The 26867-nt window shown below is 43.4% G+C and overlaps 2 protein-coding genes across 2 annotated transcripts; both read right to left on the bottom strand.

The window, feature by feature from the left end:
* Window positions 1-502: 502 nt before the first annotated feature.
* chchd1 (coiled-coil-helix-coiled-coil-helix domain containing 1) lies at window positions 503-7367 on the bottom strand. The gene is made up of 3 exons (XM_021610459.2): window positions 7024-7367; window positions 6199-6317; window positions 503-1250 (listed from the first exon to the last, which is right to left on the bottom strand). Exons 1-3 carry the CDS (start codon window positions 7160-7162, stop codon window positions 1137-1139), a joined length of 372 nt encoding a protein of 123 aa, XP_021466134.1. The 5' UTR covers window positions 7163-7367; the 3' UTR covers window positions 503-1136.
* A 13918-nt stretch (window positions 7368-21285) lies between these two features.
* Window positions 21286-22185, bottom strand: LOC118966712 (olfactory receptor 7C2-like). The gene has a single exon (XM_036989830.1). The coding sequence runs from the start codon at window positions 22183-22185 to the stop codon at window positions 21286-21288; it is 900 nt and encodes a 299-aa protein (XP_036845725.1).
* Between the last annotated feature and the right edge of the window lie 4682 nt (window positions 22186-26867).

Here is a 26867-nt window from a genome sequence, read left to right as displayed (position 1 = left end):
TAGAGGATTTAGCAGTTTCCTGGTTGGCAGACATAAGACAGTGTATCCAACATCCCAACGCTGACAGACTTCAAACTTAATTAGCACAAAATAAAAACCATTGCCTGAATAAAAAGGACTTGAATTACAAGGAGTGAGTTATAAAAAGGAGTGAATTATAAGGTAATGGAAACTGGAGCTGAAATTCCAGTAGACATTAGTCGGCCACTGAGATATTGTCTTGGTACCTCAGTCATCTTAATACGATTTCCAATACCTATAAGACTATGACCTGCAATGGGCTTTGCTTCCTGGCATGTAATCCTATCTGGCAAATTGGCCAATAATACAGAACAGCTAGGCAGTTCAACTATATCAGGAGTGTTTCAAATTACATTTGAGTGATCCATTGGAAACTCAAAATAGGTATCCTATTGAGGTGAATGTCCGGTGGTGGTGCACTCCAGAGGAAATGCAACAAAATAACCATAATTAAATACTGCAGAGGTCACTAATATCTTAATATCGTTAGCAACCACTGTCTGTGCAGTATGGATTTATTTAGATCATTTTTAAAGGGAAATACATTTTATGGGAGTCAACTCAGGACACTGAGATAACAGTCAGTCACACTATATTTCATCCAGGGCACACACACAATACCATGTCAAGTTATGAAAACAAATGTCCTTGATTGTTATTTGAGAACTGTAAATTAATAGGGCATCTTAAAAAGCCATGCAATAATATAGCAATAACTGAATGCGTAATGAAAATGCTCTTCAAAATACTAGACAGTGAGTGAAGTTACATATTCGTAGGAACCTTCTGTGACTGAAGCCATTTTAATGGTACTGTTTTATATGATGACCTGTAACAGCGTACTCAATTTAACATGGCAATCACAAGAAGTGCATCTGCAGCACAATAAATCCACTTAATTCACTTTGTTGATGAATCACGTCTAGCATTCGTGGAACGTTGGTGATGTTTCTGTGATCTAAGAGACTTCCTCTTTACTGTAAGAACTAGCAGAGACCTCAGTTGGCCACAAAGGCCAAGCATGATAACAGAGGACAGTGGGCAGGGTGGTTAAGATTCTCTGGCCCACAACCTTTGTCAATTAATACATCGTAGTAGTAGGGCTGGGAGTAGTCCTAGATTTCTACGTGTAAGTTGGGGTATCTTTTCAGCAGGATAGTAGCTTGTTTGGGTTGAAGGCGTCCACTCTGGCCGATGGTGTGTTGCTCTGATTTGTTTTTCACTGCAATCTGTAAGGAAATACATACATTGAAAGAAAAACTTTAAGAAAATGTTTTGCCTCATTCAATACTGGATTTTGTGTTATAGATATATGTAATGTTTTAAAACTTTTATAACTGCCTTAATTTTGCTGGATCCCTGAAAGAGTAGCTGTTGCCTTGGCAGCAGGTAATGGGGATCCATAATAAATACAAATACTAATTCATTTAAAAACATATCGGCTTGAGATACACTACATGACCAAACGTATGTGGACATCAGCTCATCGAACATATCAATCCAAATTCATGGGCATTAATATGGAGTTGGTCCCCCCCCTTGCTGCAATAATAGCTTCCACTCTTCTGGGAAGGCTTTACACTAGATGCTGGAACATTGCTGTGGGGACTTGCTTCCATTCAGCCACAAGAGCATTAGTGAGGTTGGGCACTGATGTTGGGTGATTAGGACTGGCTCTTGGTCGGCATTCAAATTCATCCCAATGGTGTTGGATGGGGTTCAAATTAAAATCACATTTTAATTGGTCACATACACGTGATTAGCAGATGTTATTGCAGGTGAAACAAAATGCTTGTGCTTCTAGCTCCAGCAGTGCAGTAATATCTAACAAATTACACAACATATACCCAATACACACAGATATAATTAGGAATGAATTAAGACTATACATATGAATGAGTGATGTCAGAGCGGAGCGGACTAAGATACAGTAGAATAGTATAGAAAACAGTGTATACACATATGAGATGAGTAATGCAAGATATGTAAACATTATTAAAGTAACTAGTGTTCAATTCCTTAAAGTGGCCAGTGATTTCTAGTCTATGCCTATAGGCAGCAGCCTCTAATGTGCTAGTGATGGCTGTTTAACAGTCTGATTACCTTGAGATAAAAGCTGTTTTTCAGTCTCTCTGCACCAGCTTTAGTGGGGTGAACAGGCAGTGGCTCAGGTGGTTGATGTCCTTGATGATCTTTTTGACCTTCCTGTGACATCAGGTGCTGTAGGTGTCCTGGAGGGCAGGTAGTTTGCCCCAGTGATGCGTTGGAGAGCCTTGTGGTTGCGGGAGGTGCAATTTCCGTACCAGGCGTTGATACAGCACGACGGGATGCTTTCAATTGTGCATCTGTAAAGGTTTGTGAGGGTTTTAGGTGACAAGACAAATTTATGTAGCCTCCTGAGGTTGAAGAGGCTCGGTTGCACCTTCTTTACCATACTGTCTGTGTGGGTGGTCCATTTCAGTTTGTCAGTGATGCGTACGCCAAGGAACTTGAAGCTTTCCACCTTATCTACATTGACGGGACCGCAGTGGAGAAGGGGGTGCACCCTCTGCTGTTTCTTGAAGTCCACAATCATCTCCTTTGTTTTGTTGACATTGAGTGAGATTGTTTTCCAGGCACCACACTCCCAGAGCCCTCACCTCATCCCTGTAGGCTGTCTCGTCATTGTTGGTAATCAAGCCTACTACTGTTGTGTTGTCTGCAAACTTGATGATTATGTTGGGGGCGTGCTTGGCCATGCAGTCATGGGTGAACAGGGAGTACAGAAGGGTGCTGAACACGCACCCTTGTGGGGCCCCAGTGTTGAGGATAAGCGGAGTGGAGGTAATGTTTCCTACCTTCACCACCTGGGGACGGCCCATCAGGAAATCCAGGACAAAGTTGCACAGGGTGGGGTTCAGACCCAGGGCCTTAAGCTTAATGATGAGCTTGGAGGGTACTATGGTGTTGAATGCTGAGCTATAGTCAATAAAAAGCATTCTTACATAGGTATTCCTCGTGTCCAGGTGGGATAGGGCAGTGTGTAGAGTGATGGCGATTGTATCATATGTGGGTCTATTGGGGCGGTAAGCAAATTGAAATGGGTCTAGGGTGGCAGGTAAGGTAGAGGTGATATGATCCTTGACTAGTCTCTCAAAGTACTTCATGATGACAGAGGTGAGTGCTACAGGGCGATAGTCATTAAGTTCAGTTACCTTTGCCTTCTTGGGTACAGGAACAATGGTGGCCATCTTGAAACATGTGGGGACAGCAGACTGGGATAGGGAGAGATTGAATATGCCCGCTGGTCTGCGCATGCTCTGAGGACGCGGCTAGGGATGCCGTCTGGGCCGGCAGCCTTGCGAGGGTTAACGCGTTTAAACGTTTTACTCACGTCGGACATGGAGAAGGAGAGCCCACAGTCTTTGGTAGTGTGCCGTCGGCGGCACTGGGTTATCCTCAAAGTGTGCAAAAAATGTATTTAGCCTGTCCGGAAGCAAGATGTCGGTCTCTGCGATGTGGCTGGTTTTCCTGTTGTAGTCCGTGATTATCATTATACTGACGTTAAGCTTGCTTGATTGCCTTGCGGCGTGAATAACTACACTGTTGATATTCTGCCATATTACCAGTCACCTTGCCATTGTTAAATGTGGTGGTTCGCGCTTTCAGTTTTGCACGAATGCTACCATCTATCCACGGTTTCTGGTTAGGGTAGGTTTTAATAGTCACCGTGAGTACTACATCTCCTATTCACTTCCTTATAAACTCAGTCACCTTATCTGTGTATGCGATTATTTTCGCAAGCTACCTGGAACATATCCCAGTCCATGTGATCAAAACAATCCTGAAACGTGGATTCTGATTGGTCAGACCAGCATTGAATAGTATGAAGCACGGGCACTTCCTGTTTGAGTTTCTGCCTATAGGATGGGAGGAGCAAGATGGAGTCGTGGTCAGATTTGCCGAAAGGAGGGCCTTGTAAGCATTCCACAAGTTTGAATAGCAATGGTCAAGAGTCTTAGTAGCACGAGTCGAACAGTCAATATGTGGATAGAGCTTCGGCAGCCTAGTCCTCAGATTTTCTTTGTTAAAATCCCCAGCTACAATAAATGCAGCCTCCGGATATGTGGTTTACAGTTTGCATGAAGTTGTTTGAGAGTCGTCGAGGTTTCGGCTTGAGGTGGGATGTAAACGGCCTTGGCAATGACGTTGGAGAATTCTCTTGGGAGATAATATGATCGCCATTTAATTGCGAGGTATTCTAGGTCAGGTGAACAAAATGACTTGAGTTCCTGCATGTTCCTAGAATTACACCATGAGTCGTTAATCATGAAACACACCCCTCCACCCTTCCCTATTTATTCCGGTCTGCGTGATGTACTGAGAATCTTGCTGGCTTTAACAACTCCGACAGAGTATCCCGAGAGAGCCATGTTTCCGTGAAACAAAGTATGTTACAGGCCCCGATGACTCTGGAAATAAATCCTTGCTCTTCAACTTTGTAATCCAAAGACTGACCATTAGCGAGTAATATACTCGATAGCGGTGGGTGGTGTGCGCACCTCCTAAGTCGAACCAGCAGGCCGCCTCGAGTGCCTCTCCTCCGCAGGCGATGTTTTGGGTCGGCCTCTGGAATAAGTTAAATTGCTCTGGGGAGAGTGAACAAAAATCTTCTCCAGGGAGTCTTATTCCTGGTTGTAATGCTTACAGTTCTGGTGAGTTACCGCCACTCTAATATGCAATAGTTCTTCCCGGCTGTATTTTATGACACAAAACATTTCCTGAGCTAATAATTTAAAAAAGAGTATATAAAAAAACTAAATACTGAAAAGTTTCCTAAGAGCTAGTCGAGATGCTGCCATATCCGTCGGCACCATCTTCATCTGAGGTCAGGGCTCTGTGCAGGCCAGTCAGGTTTGTCCACACCGATCTTAACAAACCATTTATGTATGGACCTCACTTTGTGCACAGGGGCATTGTCATGCTGAAACAGGAAAGGGCCTTCCCCAGACTGTTGCTATAAAGTTGGAAGCAGAATGTCATTGTATGCTGTAGCGTTAAGATTTCCCTTCACCTAGGGGCCGAGTCCGAACCATTAAAAACACCCCCAGACCATTATTCCTCCCCCACCAAACTTGACAGTTGGTACTATGCATTCGGGCAGGTTGCATTCTTCTGGTATCTGCCAAACCCAGATTCGTCCATCGGACTGCCAGATGTCAGTGTGATTCATCACTCCAGAGAACGTGTTTCCACTGCTCCAGAGTCCAATGGCGGCGAGCTTTACACCACTCCAGCCGACACTTGGAATTGCGCATGGTGATCTTAGGCTTGAGTGTGGCTGCTCGGCCACGGAAACCCATTTCATGAGGCTCCCAACAAACAGGTATTGTGCTGACGTTGCTTCCAGAAGCAGTTTGAAACTCGGTAGTGGGTGTTGCACGAGGACAGACAATTTTTGTTCTGTGAACTTGTGTGGCCTACCACTTCCCGGCTTAGCCATTGTTGCTCTTATATGTTTCCACTTCACAATAACAGCACTTACAGTTGACCGGGGCAGCTCTAGCAGAGCAGAAATTTGACGAACTGACTTGTTGAAAAGTTGTCATCCTATGATGGTGCCACGTTGAAGTCACTGAGCTCTTCAGCGAGAACATTCTATTGCCAATGTTTGTCTATGGAGATTGCATGGTTGTGTGCTTAATTTTATATACCTGTCAGCAACGGGTGTGGCTGAAATAGCCGAATCCACCCATTTGAAGTGGTGTCCACATACTTTTGTAAATATAGTGTATTTATTCACATTTATAAATAATGTATTACTACTTGTAGACACTAAACTGAAAGCGTAATTAAGCTAATAACTTGTTATCCATCTGTGCGGCACTAAAATAGCATGTAGTAGCTGGGCACCTCAGCTGAGGGGAAATTAGCCCTGACACAAATAAAAAGCGAAACAGGAGGGAAGACCCTAAAGGAAACTGGGCAGGGGGAGAGATTGGTTATGACTCAAGACAGTTAACGGCAGAGAAAATTATGTTACCTGTGCTGTCTCATTACCTTGGCCCTTGTCTCCTAGCAAAATGTTTAATAAAAGAACATAACCGTGCTGACCTAGTTTAAAACAACAGGGAGAGAGGGGTGTGTGCAATAAGCCTGGAGCAAGGATTTCCTGTACACTGAGTAGCAGCAACATACCTGGGCTTTCTCAACACACGTATAGAAGGACTGCATTTCATTGGAGCAGAGGGTGTCGACGAAGTTGTTCTGCTTCCAGCACGCCATCATCATGGACATCTCTGTGACGCATGTGGCCTCTGTGGGAAAACAGTGTAATCACTTTCCAATGCTGTTGTCAAAATTATAAGGTACTACTAATTCAGCATACTGATGACTGATCTACAATTATTTCAAGAGTGTATCATTTATGCACATTGTAAATAAGAGACGTAACAGTCAACACAGCCGACCAATCAGAGTGTAGAGAGCTGGGGCACGTTCAGTAGACAGAACAGTGTGCAATGTTCAATTCCACCGAAACTATGCTGTACTGAACAGCACGACCAGGGGGGAATGAATTCCGCCTATTATGTTCCAAAACGTTTCTTAAACAGAGGAACCTACCCGCATTTCTCAAATAGAAACTCGTTTTAGTTGCCACTGTTTGGCGGAATGAATACACCCCAGTTGAAGAACGACGTGATTATGATGGGCCAGAGGGCAATCGTGTGTTCTGTGTGCTGCACGAGGTTGCGATTTAAAATAGTCATTCACACCCATATTGATAAGGTCACACCTTGCAAACCGCTAGCAAACGTATCTCAAGACTGTTGAAGAACGGTGCGCACCGTTTAGGGGAAACGTGTCGTTCAGTACAAATCGTAAAGCAATAAATAACCAAACGTGCAATTAGCTAACTAAATGTACTGGGCTGTTGGCTGTGTTATGTCTACAGCCGTGTCCACTGGATAGAACATGTCATTACACAGGTTAGTTTGGAAGCCTTTAACAGAAAAGCCTTACCCCCTTTCTTAATTTTCCTGTTGGCGACCTCATCTTTCAGAACAAGCGGCTTGTTGGGTTTCAGAACGGGCTTTTTATGCTTTCTGCTCAACATCCGACTGACCTTCTCCTGAAGTGCAGTCCCACCTTGCATCGCCATTGCGGCTTGCACAATACAATTATCACACGTAAATAGCGAAAATGTAATATCTTGCTTTCACAATAAACTATCGCAAAACTGCCTAGATACGTGAAATAGTATTTTCTCTAACAACATTTCCTCACAAGAGACAAACGTGGGGCGCCATCTTTGGTCGTATATTGCTGTTACTGTAGTAATGACTATGTTGACGACACATTACGAAAGATTAACGTAAAGCGTTTGTAGTTTTCTGTCGTCTAATGAGCTGCACATTTTAAATGTATTTAAAGCGGCAAAATGCGATTGGTACTTCCATTTTTGGACTTTGATCAATTATATACTCATTGATTCTTGAAGTCTCATGAGCTTAGTTCAACTGTCATACCCCATCAGAACTAAAAATATAAGCTTGTTTGACCATTATTTGTAAACAATGTAATTGTAAACAAACACTGTATAGCCTCAGAATATGAATACAACTATAAATTTGATATAATGGATGGTCAGTCCTTGCATCCATGGCTCTGTATGAACTTGAGACACATTTCTCCAACCCAATCCCTCAGCTCTTTACCAAAACAGTGGCAGGTGGCCACTTTATTGTTTACTGCGGATTACCCCTTTAATAACTTAATCATATTTGTGTAATAATATTGTATCAAAGGAGTTACATAACCTGCCCTTCCAATTTATAGATGACCAATTTTAAGATCCTTCTTGAGCTTTTGCATTCTTGCCCATGGGCTGCAATAATTTACTGCCATTGGCACATTCTAAATTATACACATTCTGCCTCAAGGTTACCTGGAGTATCCAGTGGAAAGGTAGGCATGCAAAGAGAAATACGTAGACTCCCCAATATGGCAGTGTGACATTTTGTTAGAATGTAGGGCAAGTCCAAACATTGGGACATCTCTCCAGGCACGATGTATCAAAGCTGCAAACTCAGCAGATATTAGTGTTGATAGTTATGTCAGGTGAACTCACCTCAACTCCCAACACAGAGAGGGGAATCTTCAGGAGATGACACACAAATCTCATGGATGTTAATGGGTAAATCCATTTGAATTTAATCACCTTTGACTGCATGATTTCATCAAAACTTTCTATGCATGTTTGCCCGTGGAAGAAGTCAGAAAATGACCTTTTGGACCTGAATGCCAAAACATTCAGGAGATAAAGGTGCTCAAAGTTGACCCATTTTGCATACCCCACCATACAGTCAAATCTAATTTTGTTTGTCACATGCTTCATAAACAACAGGTGTAAACTAACAGTAAAATGTTTACTTTCCAACAATGCAGAAAGAAAAAAAATAACAAGGAATAAATACACAATTAGTAACGATGACTTTGCTACAAACACGGGGTACCAGTACCGAGTTGATGTGCAGGGGTACGGGGTAATTTAATTAGATATGTACATAGCTAGGGATAAAGTGACGAGGCAACAGGATAGATAATCAACAGTAGCAGCAGCATATGTGATGTGTCAAAAGAGTCAATGCAGAATATCCAGGTATTTATTGGTTAACTATTTAACTAACTATTTAGCAGTCTTATGGCTTGGGGGTAGAAGCTTTTCAGGGTCCTGTTGGTTCCAGACTTGGTACATTGGTACCGCTTTCCTTGCGGGTGCAGTGAGAGCAGTCTATGACTTGACTTTGAAACCGCCTGATATAGAGGAAGGCAGAGAGCTTGGCCCCAGTGATGTACTGGGCCGTACGCACTACCCTCTGTAACTACCCTCTTGTAAAGCCTTGTAGTTGGATGCAAAGCAGTTGCCGTACCAAGCAGTGATGCAGACAGTCAAGATGCTCTCAATGGTGCAGCTGTAGAACTTTTTGAGGGTCTGAGTGCCCATGCCAAATCTTTTCAGCCTCCTGGGGGGGGGAAGAGGTATTGTTGTGGCTTCTTCACGACTGTGTTGGTGTGTGTGGACCATGATAATTCCTTATTATACCATGAAACATCCATGTCTTCATCAAAATTATTTGATCATTTCTGAAAAAAAAAGGTTTTAAGAACATTTGTCATTTTCTAAACCTTTAAACGTTAAATGATCTAAAAGCCTGTAAACTGTGATTTTTTTCTATTCACATTTGTTGAAGCTTAGACCCTATTTCACATCATCTGAAGTGATTGTGTTGTGTCAACTTAAAATTGTATCTTCTATTATCTATATTCATATGATTTCAATAGATTTCCAATGGAGGATTGAGATTATATTATATACATTATACAAAAATAGAAAAGCAACATGAGTTACAGTTCAACATACTGAGTTACAGTTCATATTAGGAAATCAGTCAATTGAAATAAATTCATTAGGCCCTAATCTATGGTTTTCACATGACTGGGAATACAGATATGCATCTGTTGGTCACAGATACCTTAAAAAAGGTAGGGGAGGGGATCAGAAAACCAGTCAGTATCTGGTGTGACCACCATTTGCTTCATGCAGACCAGACAGAAGTGGGCAATTCCACGCAGTGTTGCCAACAAATTTTCAGGGGAAGTTGCTCGAGGCAGGTCGATTTGTTGTTTGAAGTTGCTAAATGACGTTGTGATGTCATTGTGTGATGACGTCATTACGTAATAACGTAAAACTGTGTCATTACGTAGAATACACAATAACGTTACTAAAATTGATTGGCCATTTCGAATAAAAATATGATTTGAATTTTGTTAGTTTAGATTTGTTTGTTTATTATTAAATATTTTTATTTGTAAAAGTAATATAATCACAACATATTTTATATGATCAGATATTTTTATTTTTAAACATAACACATTGAATTATTGAACAATTACAAATTATTGAACTAATAAATAACATATATTTTTCTCCCACTTAAAAAAAGATGAGAGAGGCCTGTAATTTTCATCATAGGTACACTTCAACTATGACAGACAAAATGAGAAAAAAAGCCAGAAAATCACAGTGTAGGATTTTTAATGAATTTATTTGCAAATTATGGTGTAAAATAAGTCTTTGGTCACCTACAAACAAGCAAGATTTCTGTCTCTCACAGACCTGTAACTTCTTCTTTAAGAGGCTCCTCTGTCCTCCACTCGTTACCTGTATTAATGGCACCTGTTTGAACTTGTTATCAGTATAAAAGACACCTGTCCACAACCTCAAACAGTCACACTCCAAACTCCACTATGGCCAAGACCAAAGAGCTGTCAAAGGACACCAGAAACAAAATTGTAGACCTGCACCAGGCTGGGAAGACTGAATCTGCAATAGGTAAGCAGCTTGGTTTGAAGAAATCAACTGCGGGAGCAATATTAGGAAATGGAAGACATACAAGACCACTGATAATCTCCCTCGATCTGGGGCTCCACGCAAGATCTCACCCCGTGGGGTCAAAATGATCACAATAACGGTGAGCAAAAATCCCAGAACCACATGGGGGGACCTAGTGAATGACCTGCAGAGAACTGGGACCAAAGTAACAAAGCCTACCATCAGTAACACACTACGCCGCCAGGGACTCAAATCCTGCAGTGCCAGACGTGTCCCCCTGCTTAAGCCAGTACATGTCCAGGCCCGTCTGAAGTTTGCTAGAGAGCATTTGGATGATCCAGAAGAAGATTGGGAGAATAACCATATGGTCAGATGAAACCAAAATAGACCTTTTTGGTAAAAACTCAACTCGTCGTGTTTGGAGGACAAAAAATGCTGAGTTGCATCCAAAGAACACCATACCTACTGTGAAGCATGGGGGTGGAAACATCATGCTTTGGGGCTGTTTTTCTGCAAAGGGACCAGGATGACTGATCCGTGTAAAGGAAAAGAATGAATGGGGCCATGTATCGTGAGATTTTGAGTGAAAACCTCCTTCCATCAGCAAGGGCATTGAAGATGAAACGTGGCTGGGTCTTTCAGCATGACAATGATCCCAAACACACCGCCCGGGCAACGAAGGAGTGGCTTCGTAAGAAGCATTTCAAGGTCCTGGAGTGGCCTAGCCAGTCTCCAGATCTCAACCCCATAGAAAATCTTTGGAGGGAGTTGAAAGGTCGTGTTGCCCAGCAACAGCCCCAAAACATCACTGCTCTAGAGGAGATATGCATGGAGGAATGGGCCAAAATACCAGCAACAGTGTGTGAAAACCTTGTGAAGACTTACAGAAAACGTTTGACCTCTGTCATTGCCAACAAAGGGTATATAACAAAGTGGTATATAACAAAGTATTGAGATAAACTTTTGTTATTGACCAAATACTTATTTTCCACCATAATTGGCAAATAAATTCATAAAAAATCCTACAATGTGATTTTCTGGATTTTTTTTCTCATTTTGTCTGTCATAGTTGAAGTGTACCTATGATGAAAATTAAAGGCCTCATCTTTTTAAGTGGTAGAACTTGCACAATTGGTGGCTGACTAAATACTTTTTGCCCCACTGTATCTATCCTGCCCTGCCATTCTAAAGTCTTCGAAAGCCAAGTTAACAAACAGATCACCGACCATTTCGAATCCCACCCTACCTTCTCCACTATGCAATCTGGTTTCCGAGCTGGTCATGGGTGCACCTCAGCCACACTCTAGGTCCGAAACGATATCATAAACACCATAGATAAAAGACAGTACTATGCAGCCATTTTCATCGACCTTGCCAAGGCTTTCAACTCTGTCAATCACTGCATTCCTTTCGGCAGACTCAATAGCCTTGGTTTCTCAAATGACTGCCTCGCCTGGTTCACCAACTACTTCTCAGATAGAGTTCAGTGTGTCAAATCGGAGGGCCTGCTGTCCGGACCTCTGGCAGTCTCTACGGGGGTGCCACAGGGTTCAATTCTCAGGCCGACTCTTTTCTCTGTATACATCAATGATGTCGCTCTTCTGGCCTCCCGGGTGGCGCAGTGGTTAAGGGCGCTGTACTGCAGCGCCAGCTGTGCCATCAGAGTCCCTGGGTTCGCACCCAGGCTCTGTCGTAACCAGCCGCGACCGGGAGGTCCGTGGGGCGACGCACAATTGGCCTAGCGTCGTCCGGGTTAGGGAGGGCTTGGTCGGTAGGGATGTCCTTGTCTCATCGCGCACCAGCGACTCCTGTGGCGGGCCGGGCGCAGTGCGCGCTAACCAAGGTTGCCAGGTGCACGGTGTAGCCTCCGACACATTGGTGCGGCTGGCTTCCGGGTTGGAGGCGCGCTGTGTTAAGAAGCAGTGCGGCTGGTTGGGTTGTGTATCGGAGGACGCATGACTTTCAACCTTCGTCTCTCCCGAGCCCGTACGGGAGTTGTAGCGATGAGACAAGATAGCAGCTACTACAACAATTGGATACCACGAAATTGGGGAGAAAAAGGGGTAAAAAATTCTAAATAAATAAATAAAATAAATAAAAATGATGTTGCTCTTGCTGCTGGTGATTCTCTGATCCACCTTTACGCAGACGACACCATTCTGTATACATCTGGACCTTCCTTGAACACTGTGTTAACAAACCTCCAAACATGCTTTAATACCATACAACACTCCTTCTGTGGCCTCCAACTGCTCTTAAATGCTAGTAAAACTAAATGTATGTTCTTCAACCGATTGCTGCCCTCACCCGCCAGCCCGCCTAACATCACTACTCTGGACGGTTCTGACTTAGAATATGTGGACAACTACAAATACCTAGGTGTCTGGTTCAACTGTAAACTCTCCTTCCAGACTCACATTAAGCATTTCCAATCCAAAATGAAATCTAGAATCGGCTTCCTATTTCGCAAACAAAACCTCCTTCACTCATGCTGCCAAACATACCCTCATAAAACGGACTATCCTACCAATCCTTGACTTCGGCGATGTCATTTACAAAATAGCCTCTAACACTCTACTCAGCAAATTGGATGTAGTCTATCACAGTGCCATCCGTTTTGTCACCAAAGCCCCATATACTACCCACCACTGCGACTTCTGGTCCCCACAAGGATAGTAAAACCAAACACACACACACACACACACACACACACACACACACACACACACACACACACACACACACACACACACACACACACACACACACACACACTTACAAAGAAAGACACTCTCAGGAAGATTTGTGAGGATTTTGTGAGGATTCTAATCGGAAATCAATCTAACATCTTCTATTTGAGCATTCTTTCTGATTTGTTGGCTAAGCAGTTTACCCTTCTTTTCCCATCTCTCTTTAAACACAAGTAATCACACTTTTTTTGCATATCTAAAAAATATATATAATAAAGAAGAATTCCAGAGCTCGTAGTGATTCTATCCTGAGGTTATTATCATCCATGCCAGGAACAAGTGATATGTCAAGTTGTAACACAACCCCAACATTTCAGTGTAATTAAGATAATTCATATAAGTTGATTCGGAACAGGAAACACTTGTCTTGTGGTATATGGCTGTCAGAGACAGGCATCGGGCCTTTGATAGCTTGATGTAGATGATGCCTTTGTGAACCACAGTATTTGGCAAAAGTATGACATCGCTTGTGGCCTAATGATACAACAAACTATAGATTGAGATTATGTACTTAAAATGTTGACAAACAATGGAATGTTTATTGCATCAAGCATGGCTGTCAATCTCAGTGTCAAGTGCCTGCCCTTCACACTGTTGTCAATGTTCACCGACCCCGACCCCCTGCCTACCAACCAGAACGGAGCTGACCAGAACGGAGCTGGCCTGTCAATTACAAGACTGTTCGTATGGAAAAAGCTCTAAGAAAGTTAACACTTTATTGGTAAACCGGAACCTACATGGAGTTGCTGGCCCCATTTCCCAGTCACAGCCCCAGTAATGATGCAGTAATGTTTTTGGTGCTAACCATTTGCAGATGTACGCATAGTGGGAAATAATCTTACTGTGTACTGTCTGTTAATTGAAGGAATGTTTAAGTGGAGGGTCATTTGAATTGGTAGCTAAGGAATGCCTGTTCTGTTCTAGTGTTGATTTTGTGTTTGTCAGGATGACGTTGCTGCCTCTACAGCTGTATGATGACCTTTAACCTGTACTGTCTTGTTCAGTTTTGCACCCAGGTACGTCTGAATCCCTCTGAACTCTCTGTAAATGTGCATATTGACTAGTGACCTCGCGGGGAGGGGGTGGCTGGCCGTTGCTAAGGTCAGCTCTGCCTTCTCAGCCTCTCACCTCTGTCGTGTGCCTGAGAGATGGGTTCACTGGCTTCAAACAAAGAAACTGTAACGGCTCTCCTCTTCGTCTGATGATGAGGAATAGGAATCATCGGACCAACACGCAGCGTGGTAAGTGTTCATAGTAAAGTTAATTAAATAAACTGAACACTGAATGACAAAAAACAACAAAGACAGTGAACGACACAAAACAGTCCTGTAAGGTGAAAAACACAAAACAGAAAGCATCTACCCCCAAAAGCCTCTCTATGGCCAGGGCGTGACAGTACCCCCCTCCAAAGGTGCGGACTCCGGCCGCAAAACCTGACTCTAAAGGGGAGGGTCTGGGTGGGCCTTCTTTACGGCGGCGGCTCGGGTGCGGGACGTGGACCCCGCTCCACTTCAGTCTTGGCCCACTTAGGTGGCGCCTCTGGAGCGGGGACCCTCGCAGCGGGCCCCGGACTGAAGACCCTCGTAGAGGGCGCCACTGGACTGAAGGGCGCCTCTGGACTGAGGGGAGCGTCTGGATTGAGGGGCTGCGATTCTGTCAGCTCCGGAGTGAAGAGCGACTCTGGCAGCTCCGGACTGACGGGCGGCTCTGGCAGCTCTGGACTGACGGGCGGCTCTGGCAGCTCCGGACTGACGGGCGGCTCTGGCAGCTCCGGACTGACGGGCGGCTCTGGCGCCTCTGGACTGACGGGCGGCTCTGGCAGCTCCGGACAGGAGGGCGTCTCTGGCAGCTCCGGACAGGAGGGCGGCTCTGGCAGCTCCGGACAGGAGGGCGGCTCAGGCAGCTCCGGACAGGAGGGCGGCTTGGTTCTGGGAACAGGCACAGGACTCACCAGCCTGGGGAGACCTACAGGCGGCCTCTTCCTTGGCCGGTGCACCGGATGCACTGGGCCGTGGAGGCGCACTGGAGGTCCCGAGCAACGAGCCTGCACAACCCGTCCTGGCTGGATACCCCCTGTAGCCCGGCAAGTGCGGAGAGTTGGAACAGGCCGCACTGGGCTGTGCTGGCGAACTGGGTACACTGTGCGTAGGGCTGGTGCCGTATAACCCGGGCTGATGAGACGCACTGGAGACCAGATGCGCTGAGCCGGCTTCATCCCTCCTGGCTCAATGCCCACTCTAGCCTGGCCGATTCGAGGAGCTGCGATGTAACGTACCGGGCTGTGAACGTGCACTGGAGACACCGTGCTCTCCACCACATAACACGGTGCCTGACCAGTACGACGCTCCACCCAGTAAGCACGGGGAGTTGGCTCAGGTCTCCTACCTGACTCCGCCAATCTCCCCGTGTGCCACCCCAAAACAAATTCTGGGGCTGCCTCTCGTGCACTTTTCCTCAAGCCAACTCGTCGTAGCCTCGCCGCTCCACTTTGGCTGCCTCCAGCTCCTCTTTAGGACGACGATACTCTCCCGGCTGTGTCCATGGTCCCTTGCCGTCCAAGATTTCCTCCATTTCCAGGAGTCCATTCTTCCACGCTGCTTGGTCCCTTGGCGGTGGGTAGTTCTGTAACGGCTCTCCTCTTCGTCTGATGATGAGGAATAGGAATCATCGGACCAATACGCAGCGTGGTAAGTGTTCAAAGTAAATTTAATTAAATAAACTGAACACTGAATGACAAAAAACAACAAAGAGAGTGAACGACACGAAACAGTCCTGTAAGGTGAAAAACACAAAACAGAAAGCAATTACCCACAAAACCCATGTGGGAAAGAGCTACCTAAGTATGGTTCTCAATCAGAGACAACGATAGACAGCTATCCCTGATTGAGAACCATACCCGGCCAAAAACAAAGAAATACAAAAACATGGAAAAGGAACATAGAATGCCCACCCTAGTCTCACCCTGGCCTAACCAAAATAGAGAATAAAAGCCTCTCTATGGCCAGGGCGTGACAGAAACCCCATCATTATACAAACTATGTTTATAAACTGTGGAGAACTACAAGTCCTCTTCCTCCACACTGTTGTTTCACTAGTTTTAATTTTGCCTCTTTTTGGAGATTCTTATGTTGGAAACTTGGAGGATACTGTATGTGTCTGCTTGTACGTATAGATCAAAACAAAGGTCAAAATGACCATCTTGAAAGAGGTTAAACTAACTTTTTACCTGGTCCCCTCTATTTACCCAAACAAGTTGACCTCCCTGTTGCCATTGGAGTGATTGTCCACACTAGACAAAGGAGCAGGGGGTTAACAAAATATATTCTATCTCAGGCAATTTTTCACAATGAGGAATGTAGACTGAAACAACAGCAGCAGAGTTTCGCAAGTGGCTAAAGGATAGACATGTGCTATAAATAAGGTTACAAAGGGAGGGTAAATGAATGATAACTCTCAAAGTTTATCAGTAAACTACCTGAATTTGGGAAACTTTCAAGGATTTTATGGGATTTTCACAACATGTAAAATATATATAAAATACATGGTGATTTTTATATTTAAAAAAATTGAATGACAAAGCTGTAAAACATTACCCTAAATATAACCCATTGACTTGAATACCGTTGGTGTTTAATATGAGAGTTTCAGCATGAAATGTCTTTAATCATTTTACACACGTATTTACTTTACAATTACAGTGGTTGCATTGCAACCAACAGGCAGAATGTTACGCTGAGCTACACAACACAACTGGATTACTTAAAACGTTACTAACGGGGGATGATTTTTCACTTGCATGTTAAAACAAACTTGCTTGCAACCTAAAACCCACAAGAATAAATCAGCAGATCAGTTAATCTCTCATTGTTATCTTGTCAAATGATTATGATTTTGAAAAGAAATGACCGTACCAGACACTTCTATTTTAAAGACAGTTGTATGTATTTAATGGATCACATAATTAGAAATAAGACTGACTAGGCTACACCAACATTTGTTTTCCACAAATTGCCACAGAAGATTTGCCATAGTAAACAAGGAAATCCTTTATTTTATTTGTACGGAATGGTTGTCAAATATATACTGTAAATCTCCCTTAGTCTGCTCAAAAAGTAATACTAAATTGGTCTGGTGGAATAAGGCCTACCCACCAAGCCTAAGGTAACACCGACATCAGCTTTTAGGGAGTGGAAATTAGGTGACCAGTAATGGTTGCAATTGAGATCAGCTGTAAGGATGCATTTAACGCATATTGATGGTTTCACGAGAGATAAGCTGGCAAATATCTTGTGGCCATTGATGGTTGCAATAGGCCCAATATGTCTTTGTTGTAAATGGTTTGGCTCCAATCTCGTAGCAGATTTGGAAAAAAGTAAATAGTTGGAGGAGTTGCAGAGTTAGTAGCAAATTATGCTTTTGACATAAAATAAAAAATCCATCATTTTTTTTCATAAATTTCTGTATCCCAGTGGTCACCAACTTTTTCTGAGTCAAGATCACTTTCTGAGTCAAATGCAAGACTTAAACAACGTAAGCCTTTGCAACATTAACCAATTAAAAACAGTTCTGTCATCACTGCGTATTGGATATGTTTGAATTTCCCTGCCAACGTTGTTGGCCTGTAGTGTGAATGGAAGTAGGGAGAATGCGCATTTTATGGCTTATAAAAGTGTTGAATAATAACTTAAACATGAACTTATTTATAAATACAGTAGCTCTTTGCTGTATAGGTTGAGTCTCTCTATGCATGGTTTTAAAAGTTTTAACATTTCACAGTATCAACTTCGCTGTGCGTTCATGGCTTCTTTCTACAGTCTGAGCTATCTGATTGGCTGGTAGCTCTATAGGTGCACTTGATTTGCTCTCTGGGTCTGCCAGTTAGGTGGAGTTCTACCTTCAGACACATGAAATGGTTAAAAATGCGAACACTTTGCCTAGGGCTGCTGAATCAAGTGCATCTACCGTCAACAGCACGAGACTAATAAAAAAAATGAGGAAAGAAAGGCTTTATCGTTGGGTTCTTTACAGAAATGTTTGGTGATCGACTAGGAATGCCTTGATGATCAACCAGTGGACCGCGATCGACCGCTTGGCCATCATCACTGGTGTGTCCACTAGAAACTCATGGGCAATATGAACACAGATATAAAGATTAAGATTTTTTTTAATATGAATACATTTAAAAAATGTATTCAAATATAAATTACCAATGTTACCATAGGTTGCCATGTTAATTACCTGACAATTCTGGTAACTTTGGTAAATTACCAATAGTTTTGCCATCCTAGTTATAAAGAATGTACGTTTGTGCCTCCATCATGTTTGCTAGTGTTTTCTAATAGGAAGAAAACGATATTTGCTTGTTGTGCTAGCTAGACGATAAATACTGTAGCTACCATGTCTACGGCAACACCCTCATGACCACAGTACATATAATGTAGTTGTTCTTTATACACAAATACATGGTACAACACACGTTACATACACAATCATAAGGTATATTAAATAAAACATTACATACAAGTACATTCAAATAGAAGTACAATCTGTAACACTTGAATCTTCAAGTTTCTTGTCATTAGCTGTCATCAGCTGTCATAGCTGTAGGGTTTATGATGGAGGGTCCAAGTAAAGGCTTACTGTACGGCCCAGTCTGACCGAAGACATGCACATCAGAGGTACAGTCAGGTCCATAATTATTGGCACCCTTGATGAAGATGTTCAAAAAATACTTTATAAAATAAATAATACAAATACTATACATTAAACAAAAAATATATATAATTGTACACTAATATAATTGTTGTATTTTGTTTAATAAGTAATATTTCTTTTTTTCAAAGATAGCGGTCAAAATTATTGGCACCCCTGTTTTCAATACTCTAGCACCTTCCAATTGCGAGGATAACGACACTGATCCTTTTTCTAAAATGTTTTATTGGATTGGAGAACATGTTGGGAGGGATCTTACACCATTCCTTCATACAGAATCTTTCCAGATCCTTGATATCCTTTGTCTGCTCTTATAGACCGAACTCATCAATTCAAACCACAGGTTTCTAATGGTGTTCAAGTCCGGAGACTGAGATGGCTATTGCAAAATATTGATTTTGTGGTCAATTGAACATTTTACTGAGGATTTTGAATAGTGCTTGGGGTTATTGTCTTGCTGGAAGATCTACTTATGGCCAAGTGTCAGCCTCCAGGCAGAGGCAATCTGGGCTAGGTTTCCCTAAAACATTGTAGCACTAAGATCATCTTTAGTCCGTTTATTTTTAATGGAATTAAGATGCTCTTAGTGCTATGACGCTTTTAGGAAACCTAGCCCAGGTTTTTGTCTAAAATGTCCTCATACTTGATTAAGTTCATGATGGAAGCAAAATAGCCACATAGCATCAAAGATCTACCACCATATTTTAACCATAGGTATGAGGTACTTTTCTGCATATGCTTCTCTTTTTCAATGCCAAACTCACCACTGGTGTGCATGGCCAAAGAGATCTATTTTCATGTCATCTGACCACAGCACCGCTTGGAGTTTGATAAATGGCATTGGTACTTGGAACGGAAGCGATGCTATGTTCAGATGACATGAAAATAGAGCTATTTGGCCACGCACACCATCTCAGTCTCCCCGGAATTGAACCCTATTGAAAACCTGTGGTTTGAATTGAAGAGGGCCGTCCATTAGAGCAGACAGTCATCAAGGATCTGGAAAGACTCTGTATGGAGGGATGGTCTAAGATCACCCCAATGGGTTCTCCAATCTCACAAAACATTTCAGAAAAAGGCTCAGTGTCGTTATACTCAGAGCATGGTAGAGTACTGAACACAGGGGTGCCAATAAGTTTGACCTCTATCTTCTTTTTGTGTGACCAAATCTTTATAATTTTTTGCATTTCTTGTGGGCTACATGCACAATGCACAAATGCATATAATGGAATAGTTACTGCGCATCACAGAGCCAAAAAGAAGAATAAATTGACTAGCTATGTAAGAGAAAAACAAAGTGAGCCTCTATCCTCAACCTCCCACCTCATTACTCTAACCCTACCCATCCTACAATACATGTCTCCCCCCAACCTCCCACGTCATTACTCCAACCGCACCCATCCTACAATACATGTCTCCCCCAACCACCTCATTACTCCAACCCCACTCATCCTACAATACATGTCTCCCCCAACCACCCACCTCATTACTCCAACCCCACCCATCCTACAATACATGTCTCCCCCCAACCTCCCACCTCATTACTCCAACCCCACCCATCCTACAATACATGTCCCCCCCAACCACCCACCTCATTACCTCAACCCCACCCATCCTACAATACATCTCTCCCCCGAACCACCCACCTCATTACTCCAGCCCCACCCATCCTACAATACATGTCTCCCCCCAACCTCCCACCTCATTCCTCCAACCCCACCCATCATACAATACATGTCTCCCCAACCACCCACCTCATTACCTCAAGCCCACCCATCCTACAATACATGTCTCCCCCCAACCACCCACCTCATTACTCCAACCCTACCCATTCTACAATACATGTCTCCCCCAACCACCCACCTCATTACTCCAACCCCACCCATCCTACAATACATGTCTCCCCCCAACCACCCACCTCATTACTCCAACCCCACCCATCCTACAATACATGTCTCCCCCAACCACCCACCTCATTACTCCAACCCCACCCATCCTACAATACATGTCTCCCCCCAACCACCCACCTGGAAACCATGTTTTTCACCCCTTCCCACCCCCCTAGCAACCAGAAAACCCCTCCTCATACCACCCTTCCCCATGGAAAGTTTAAAAAAACATGTTTGTATTATTTGTTAAACAATACCTCTTTCTCTGAGCAATTGTATTAGTATAAAATAATATAGTTTCCCCATTTGTTTTGAGCATACATTTTAGCTCAGTATTTATATTCTTTATTTTATGCAGTCTTTTTTACCCATCTTTATCAAGGGTGCCAATAATTACAGACCCGACTGTACATGGTAAAGGTAGATATCATGGGGGAGGTTCTGGAAAGTACAACTTTTATCCTCAAGACACACTAGCTGTCCCACCTCTCCCTCTGCACATTTCCTCAAGGAGATTCAATAAAGTAAACTGGGAGGATTAGGCCACTTCTCCCAGCCTCCTCTGCTGCAGTCTGAACAGCTGTGCCAGTGTGTGCCGTACCTCCATGTTCCGAATACCGTAGGCAAGTGGGTTGATGCATGGTGGTACCATGAACGCCACTAACGCAGTTAAAAACATTGAGCGCTCCGCCAGTGACAAATTATCAGGAGGTGTCATGGACATGGCTTTCCTTAGCACCAATCTGGCTATATTCCCCATGATGGGCAGCAGCTGCAGGAAGAACATAAAGAAATAGAAGGTGATGGTGTGACGGGCGAGATTATTGTCAGAGTGGAAGGGTTCCACGGCTCTGCGGGCCGCTTGGTACATGCGTCTGTAGCAGATGGAGAAGGTCAAGATGCAGACGAGAAGTACAACATTGATAGTGACTGCGTGGAACATCTTCATTGCCCAGTGAAGGCCAGGTAGTTTATCCATGATTATGGGATTGCATAGTAGCCCTGGAATGGCTCTGCCAAAAGAGGTCTGTCCAGAGAGTAGAAGACCCACTTGGACAACAGCTACGGTCACTGAAAGCACCCAGGTCAGCACTATGGCCAGACGTAGTCGCCTGGAAGTCAAGATGACCATGTAATGGAGGCCGAGGCATATAAAGATGAAACGCTCCACGGCCATGAGGGTCAGAGTGAGCAGAGAGCATAGGATGCCTGTGCTACAGACAGTGACCTGCAAAAGGTACCAGCCTCCAAACACCAGTGTGTGCCTGGTCAACAGGCAGCGGAGCACGGTGGGCGACAGAGCGAGAGACAGCAACAGGTCACTGACGATCAGATTCTTCAGCAGAGTATAGCGACGCCGCCAGGAGAAGCTATCTGAGCTCTTCAGCGCGATCAGCAGGTAGCTGTTCACCATCACAGAGAAGAGGAAAAGAGTCATGAACAACAAGACCAAAAGAACCAGTGATGTCTCATTCTGTATGATTTGCCGATTTCTCCTTTTGAGCGACATAGATTGAGGAGAGTTGAGGGGAGGAGTTAAAAGGTGAAAAGGCAGGTGGCGTCGAGCATCCTTAAGCAACAGGACTTGGTCAATTTGTTAGCAGTAACTTAAAACCAATTCATTTTGGTCCCTTGTGATGTTGTTTATTCATAATCGCACAACCTACCTTTTCATCTTAAACATTTTGCTCGCATGCAGTATTTGGTTCTGAGTCACAAGACCAGAACCAAATAATCAGTGAATTCAGGTGATTTGCAAGTGCAAATAACCACACTTCCATTGCGTTCTGGAAATCAGGCAGTGCCTTTAAGTGAGTGATGACGAATGAATATACAAGCAAGTACAAGTTCGACATGGACATTTACACCTCCTTTATAGAGCAGCCGATAAGGACATTTTTTCAGTCTGTTAAAAATGGCAAACATCAACAAGACCAACGGCAACCCACACCACTCTCATCACGGTTGTTAGCAATAGTAGCATCCCCACAGTTTCAGTTTGTTATAAGAACTTGGATTTTGGGCATTGTCTTCTGACAGGTGGAATCAGTAGTACGCAACGTGCAATCGCTCAATCGATGGAGCAGACGACTGTCACCCTGACATAAGACAGTGGGGTTTGGGCTGAATGATCCATCACAAGAACCATGGCCAGAAGAGACAGCAGATGGTATTGTTTGCATATGTAAAACGCAGTTGATTAAACAAGGCTACAATTGTAAAGGGTTTTACAACAGGGCTCAGGTGTCCACTGAAAATCATCATTATCCACAGTTTCACCTGTTTGGCCTGTGATCTTCTCACGCAGAAGTGTAGTCAAGAGCTCTTGTCAGCTCTAGCTATGGCCATGTACTGTAACTTTGAGCTACACAATCAATTTCAGACACTTTGGAATGATTTGGACATGAAATATGCCACAATGTTTGTTGCCATACTGTCCTTCAGAGTGACTGGAGAATAAAAAGATAGAAAGAAAGATACTCACCTATAACAGCAAAAAATATTTATAAAAATAGAATCATCCAAGTTACAGCACTCTCACATCTTTATGTTCCCCACAAGATGAAGACTAGGAATGGACAACTGGTGTTGATGGTTAAATATAGCCACAGTTAATCATTATATTTGTCCTTATTGTCCTCATCAGACCTTGGACCTGGAACGAATAACATTCCCACACAAACAAGTGCAACAAGAAGTGTGATCAAATGTTATTACTCTAATAACAAGCACTTGTGGACTGATGTTGACATACTGTACATTGTGATGCTCAACCTACTAAATTGCATGCAATTTCACACAATCTATGAATAAGCTATAAGACTAGACCTCAAATGTTGAAGAGACATGAGGAGGCCTTTCTATAAGAGAAAAGAAAAGCATGTGTGGGCAGCAGTAGCTTTTAATGAGCGGAGGGTGTTTGTGATCTAATTGACAATGTTCCAGTTCCATTGATACAGACGATTTAATGCAAGTCAGGCTCAGCTAACTGTCTGATTAATATACGGTACATGCTTCATATTGAACCATGAGTCCCTCTAGCTTCCTCTGTTGTTCCTTCTCCTTCGGGATGTTCACATACTTATAATGAGAGATTTTCTGAACATGGAGGCGAAAGAAACCGCCTATTCATTTCAAGCGTTACAATGTTGTACAGTTAATGAGAATTTATGCCTCAAGAAATTGCCCCGACCTCCTTTACAGTTGCTTGTGTCAGAGTGGGCGGGTTTTACACTCATCAGAGAAACGAAATTGTGAGGAGTTATGGAATATAGGATGTAAGTGGAGAGGTGGGGAGAGTGAAGAAGCGTGAACCAGCATGAAATTGAATTAACATGGAGAGAGGGTTTGAATGAATGGATTCACCTTCGGTAGGATTTAAGAAGCTTTAGGATGAGGAGGAGAGTTCACGGAGGCCTAAAGGAAGGGGTCAGTGTAGTGTCAGGGATTTAACAGTCATCAGCAAGGGCCAGTGATTGAGCACTGAAAATCCGTAGTCAAATACCTTCTACAAATGTATCCTCCAACATCTATTAAGTCTCAGCAGTAGTTGTTGCTTCCATACAAATTATGTCTATCACAATTAGAGCAGTAATTTGGAACAGAATTGTGTAAACCTTTGTCCATGTAAAAACTGTTATGCAATTTTTCTTTGTCAAAGTCAAGAAAAGTTGAAATGAAAATCTATTGCACCTCAATAGATGTACAAAAAACCTTCTGTAAACACAAATGTAAAAATACAATAAACCCCAAGAAAAGACACAGATGGAAGAAGCTTTGCTGCTTTTAACTTCTTAAGAACTCTTTCTTCCCATTACTCATAGGCCTTCCCACTGCCCCCCTTGCGGTCAGGTGCATATTTCAGGCAGGTTGACATCGCCTGTAGTCTTTGATTCGCCAAGACTCACTCACGCCTGCTGTAAAGGGGGAAAACATATTAGGTAGAGAAGTTATTCAAATGTCATGATTTGGACTCTGTACCTAATAATGAAGCTGCTAAAGGTCCTAAAAAGCCCCGTTCCCATGGTTTCCTTTCATATTCATCGTTGACATGAGGCCGTTCGTCAGGATTCTGTATAGAACACAAAATATGTACTTTACAAGCAACACAGCATGACCTCATTTGAAAGTTAAACAAATATGGGAGTAGTTTACCGGGGCACTGCTCTCTTCACTCGGTCTGGGGATGTCCCCCCCCAGCTTTGAGATTTGAGCTGTCATTTTATAAAAGGACACTAATGCGTCAGACATGTGCAGGATTTTTTAATCCAGTACTACATGGCAAAACAATGTAATTCAACTCATACCAATGAAACATTTCATTTCTCACCATGTATTTTTCAAAAATCATTCTCCGTTAGCTGCTCTTCTACCTTTAGTAAATCTTCCTCTGTCTCGTTCAGGTTGAAGTCAAATTCCTCAACCAGAGTAGGGCGACTTTCCTTTAAAAGGTCACATTTTAAAAATGTATTCTGAAACAAGGTATTTTAGATTGATCCACTTCCAAATATAACATTCTAAATGGAGAGTTTTATACTTGTGTCTGTAACAGGAAGAAGGTCTGATTTGGTGAGGGGGATCCCTCAATTAAGAAGGCCGAATGAGACCTCAAGCCTTCATGCTTCGTTGTTAAGCCACGTGAGAGACCAAGATGATTCTCTGCAATTAAAGATTGGATAACATCATGCCAAATGTTTTTACAATTAGAATACTTTTCTCAAATGCAGCTTGTGCTGCGTTTAGCCTTTTGCTTCTTGGTAGCAGAGGCACAGGTTTTCTGGTGAGTCAGGGCATATTTTGGTGGGCTTTGGGTAGACCTTTTCCTGATAATTAAGGCTACCTTCTCACTAGCCACACGCTTGGATATTTGAAAGGATCACATAAAGTAATAAGTTAAAATTGTCTCCCTGTCAATCAAAAGGCCAGCTGGTTGTTCAGTGGCTATGGAAAAGGGGTCGATTAGTAATGCAGGCTATCATATTTACATAACTTGGAGGCAGTAGTGGCTGGAGGTGGGAGTTACATTCCTCATGCAATTCTAAACACACAATATACAGAATAAAAAAGATTCCAAGTAAACTGAATGTACAAACTGTCAATGTTCTGTATGTTTTAACAGTACCCAGTCCAGAGGCTACAGCAACAGTACCCAGTCCAGAGGGTACAGCAACAGTACCCAGTCCAGAGGGTACAGCAACAGTACCCAGTCCAGAGGGTACAGCAACAGTACCCAGTCCAGAGCGTCCGGCGACAGTACCCAGTCCAGAACCTCCAACGACGGGCCACAGACCGGAACCTCCAACGACGGGCCACAGTCCGGAACCTCCCACGACAGGCCACAGTCCGGAACCTCCCACGACGGGCCACAGTCCGGAACCTCCCACGACGGGTCCCCAGCCCGGGGTCTCCAGCGACGGTCCCCAGACCGGGGTCTCCAGCGACGGTCCCCAGACCGGGGTCTCCCACGACGGGTCCCCAGACCAGGGCCTCCAGCGACGGTCCTCAGACCGGGGTCTCCAGCGACGATCCCCAGCCCTCAGTGTAAAGAAGGGGAGCGGCGTACTGTCACGCTCTGACCTTAGTTATCTTTGTTTTCTTCATTATTTGGTTTGGTCAGGGTGTGACAAGGGTGGTGTGTTTTTTTGGTTTGGTCAGGGTGTGACAAGGGTGGTGTGTTTTTTTGGTTTGGTCAGGGTGTGACAAGGGTGGTGTGTTTTTTTGGTTTAGTCAGGGTGTGACAAGGGTGGTGTGTTTTTTTGTTGTTGTATTGTCTAGGGTTTTTTCTAGTCTAGAGGTTTATATGTCTATGTTTGCCTGGATTGGTTCTCAATCAGAGGCAGCTGTTTATCATTGTCTCTGATTGGGAACCATATTTAGGTAGCCATATTCCTTGGTTTATCTGTGGGTTATTGTCTATGTATTAGTTGCCTGTGTCTGCACCAGCGTTTATAGCGTTCATTTTGTTAGTTTGTTTAAGTGTTCTTCCTTTAATTAAGAGGAATGTATTCTCATCACGCAGCGCCTTGGTCTCCTCGTCACAACGAACGTGACAAACCAATGCAATAAACAATGCAAAGTCCACCATTTTAACATGCAACATGTCAGGATCCTGTTGGCGAG

Source organism: Oncorhynchus mykiss, chromosome 1 (genome assembly GCF_013265735.2).
Source record: "Oncorhynchus mykiss isolate Arlee chromosome 1, USDA_OmykA_1.1, whole genome shotgun sequence".
Taxonomy (NCBI): Eukaryota; Metazoa; Chordata; class Actinopteri; order Salmoniformes; family Salmonidae; genus Oncorhynchus; species Oncorhynchus mykiss.
This window is presented reverse-complemented; position numbering and strand designations above follow the sequence as displayed.

Bases quoted from the DNA above. Each gene is read 5' to 3' on its own strand.
- chchd1 (XM_021610459.2), bottom strand. From the start codon at position 7,162: ATGGCGATGCAAGGTGGGACTGCACTTCAGGAGAAGGTCAGTCGGATG. The intron at 6,318-7,023 runs GTAAGGCTTTTC...GTTTTCCCACAG, and splicing joins CAGGAAAATTAAGAAAGGGG to AGGCCACATGCGTCACAGAG. The intron at 1,251-6,198 runs GTATGTTGCTGC...ATTTCCTTACAG, and splicing joins CGTGTGTTGAGAAAGCCCAG to ATTGCAGTGAAAAACAAATC.
- LOC118966712 (XM_036989830.1), bottom strand. From the start codon at position 22,185: ATGACTCTTTTCCTCTTCTCTGTGATGGTGAACAGCTACCTGCTGATC.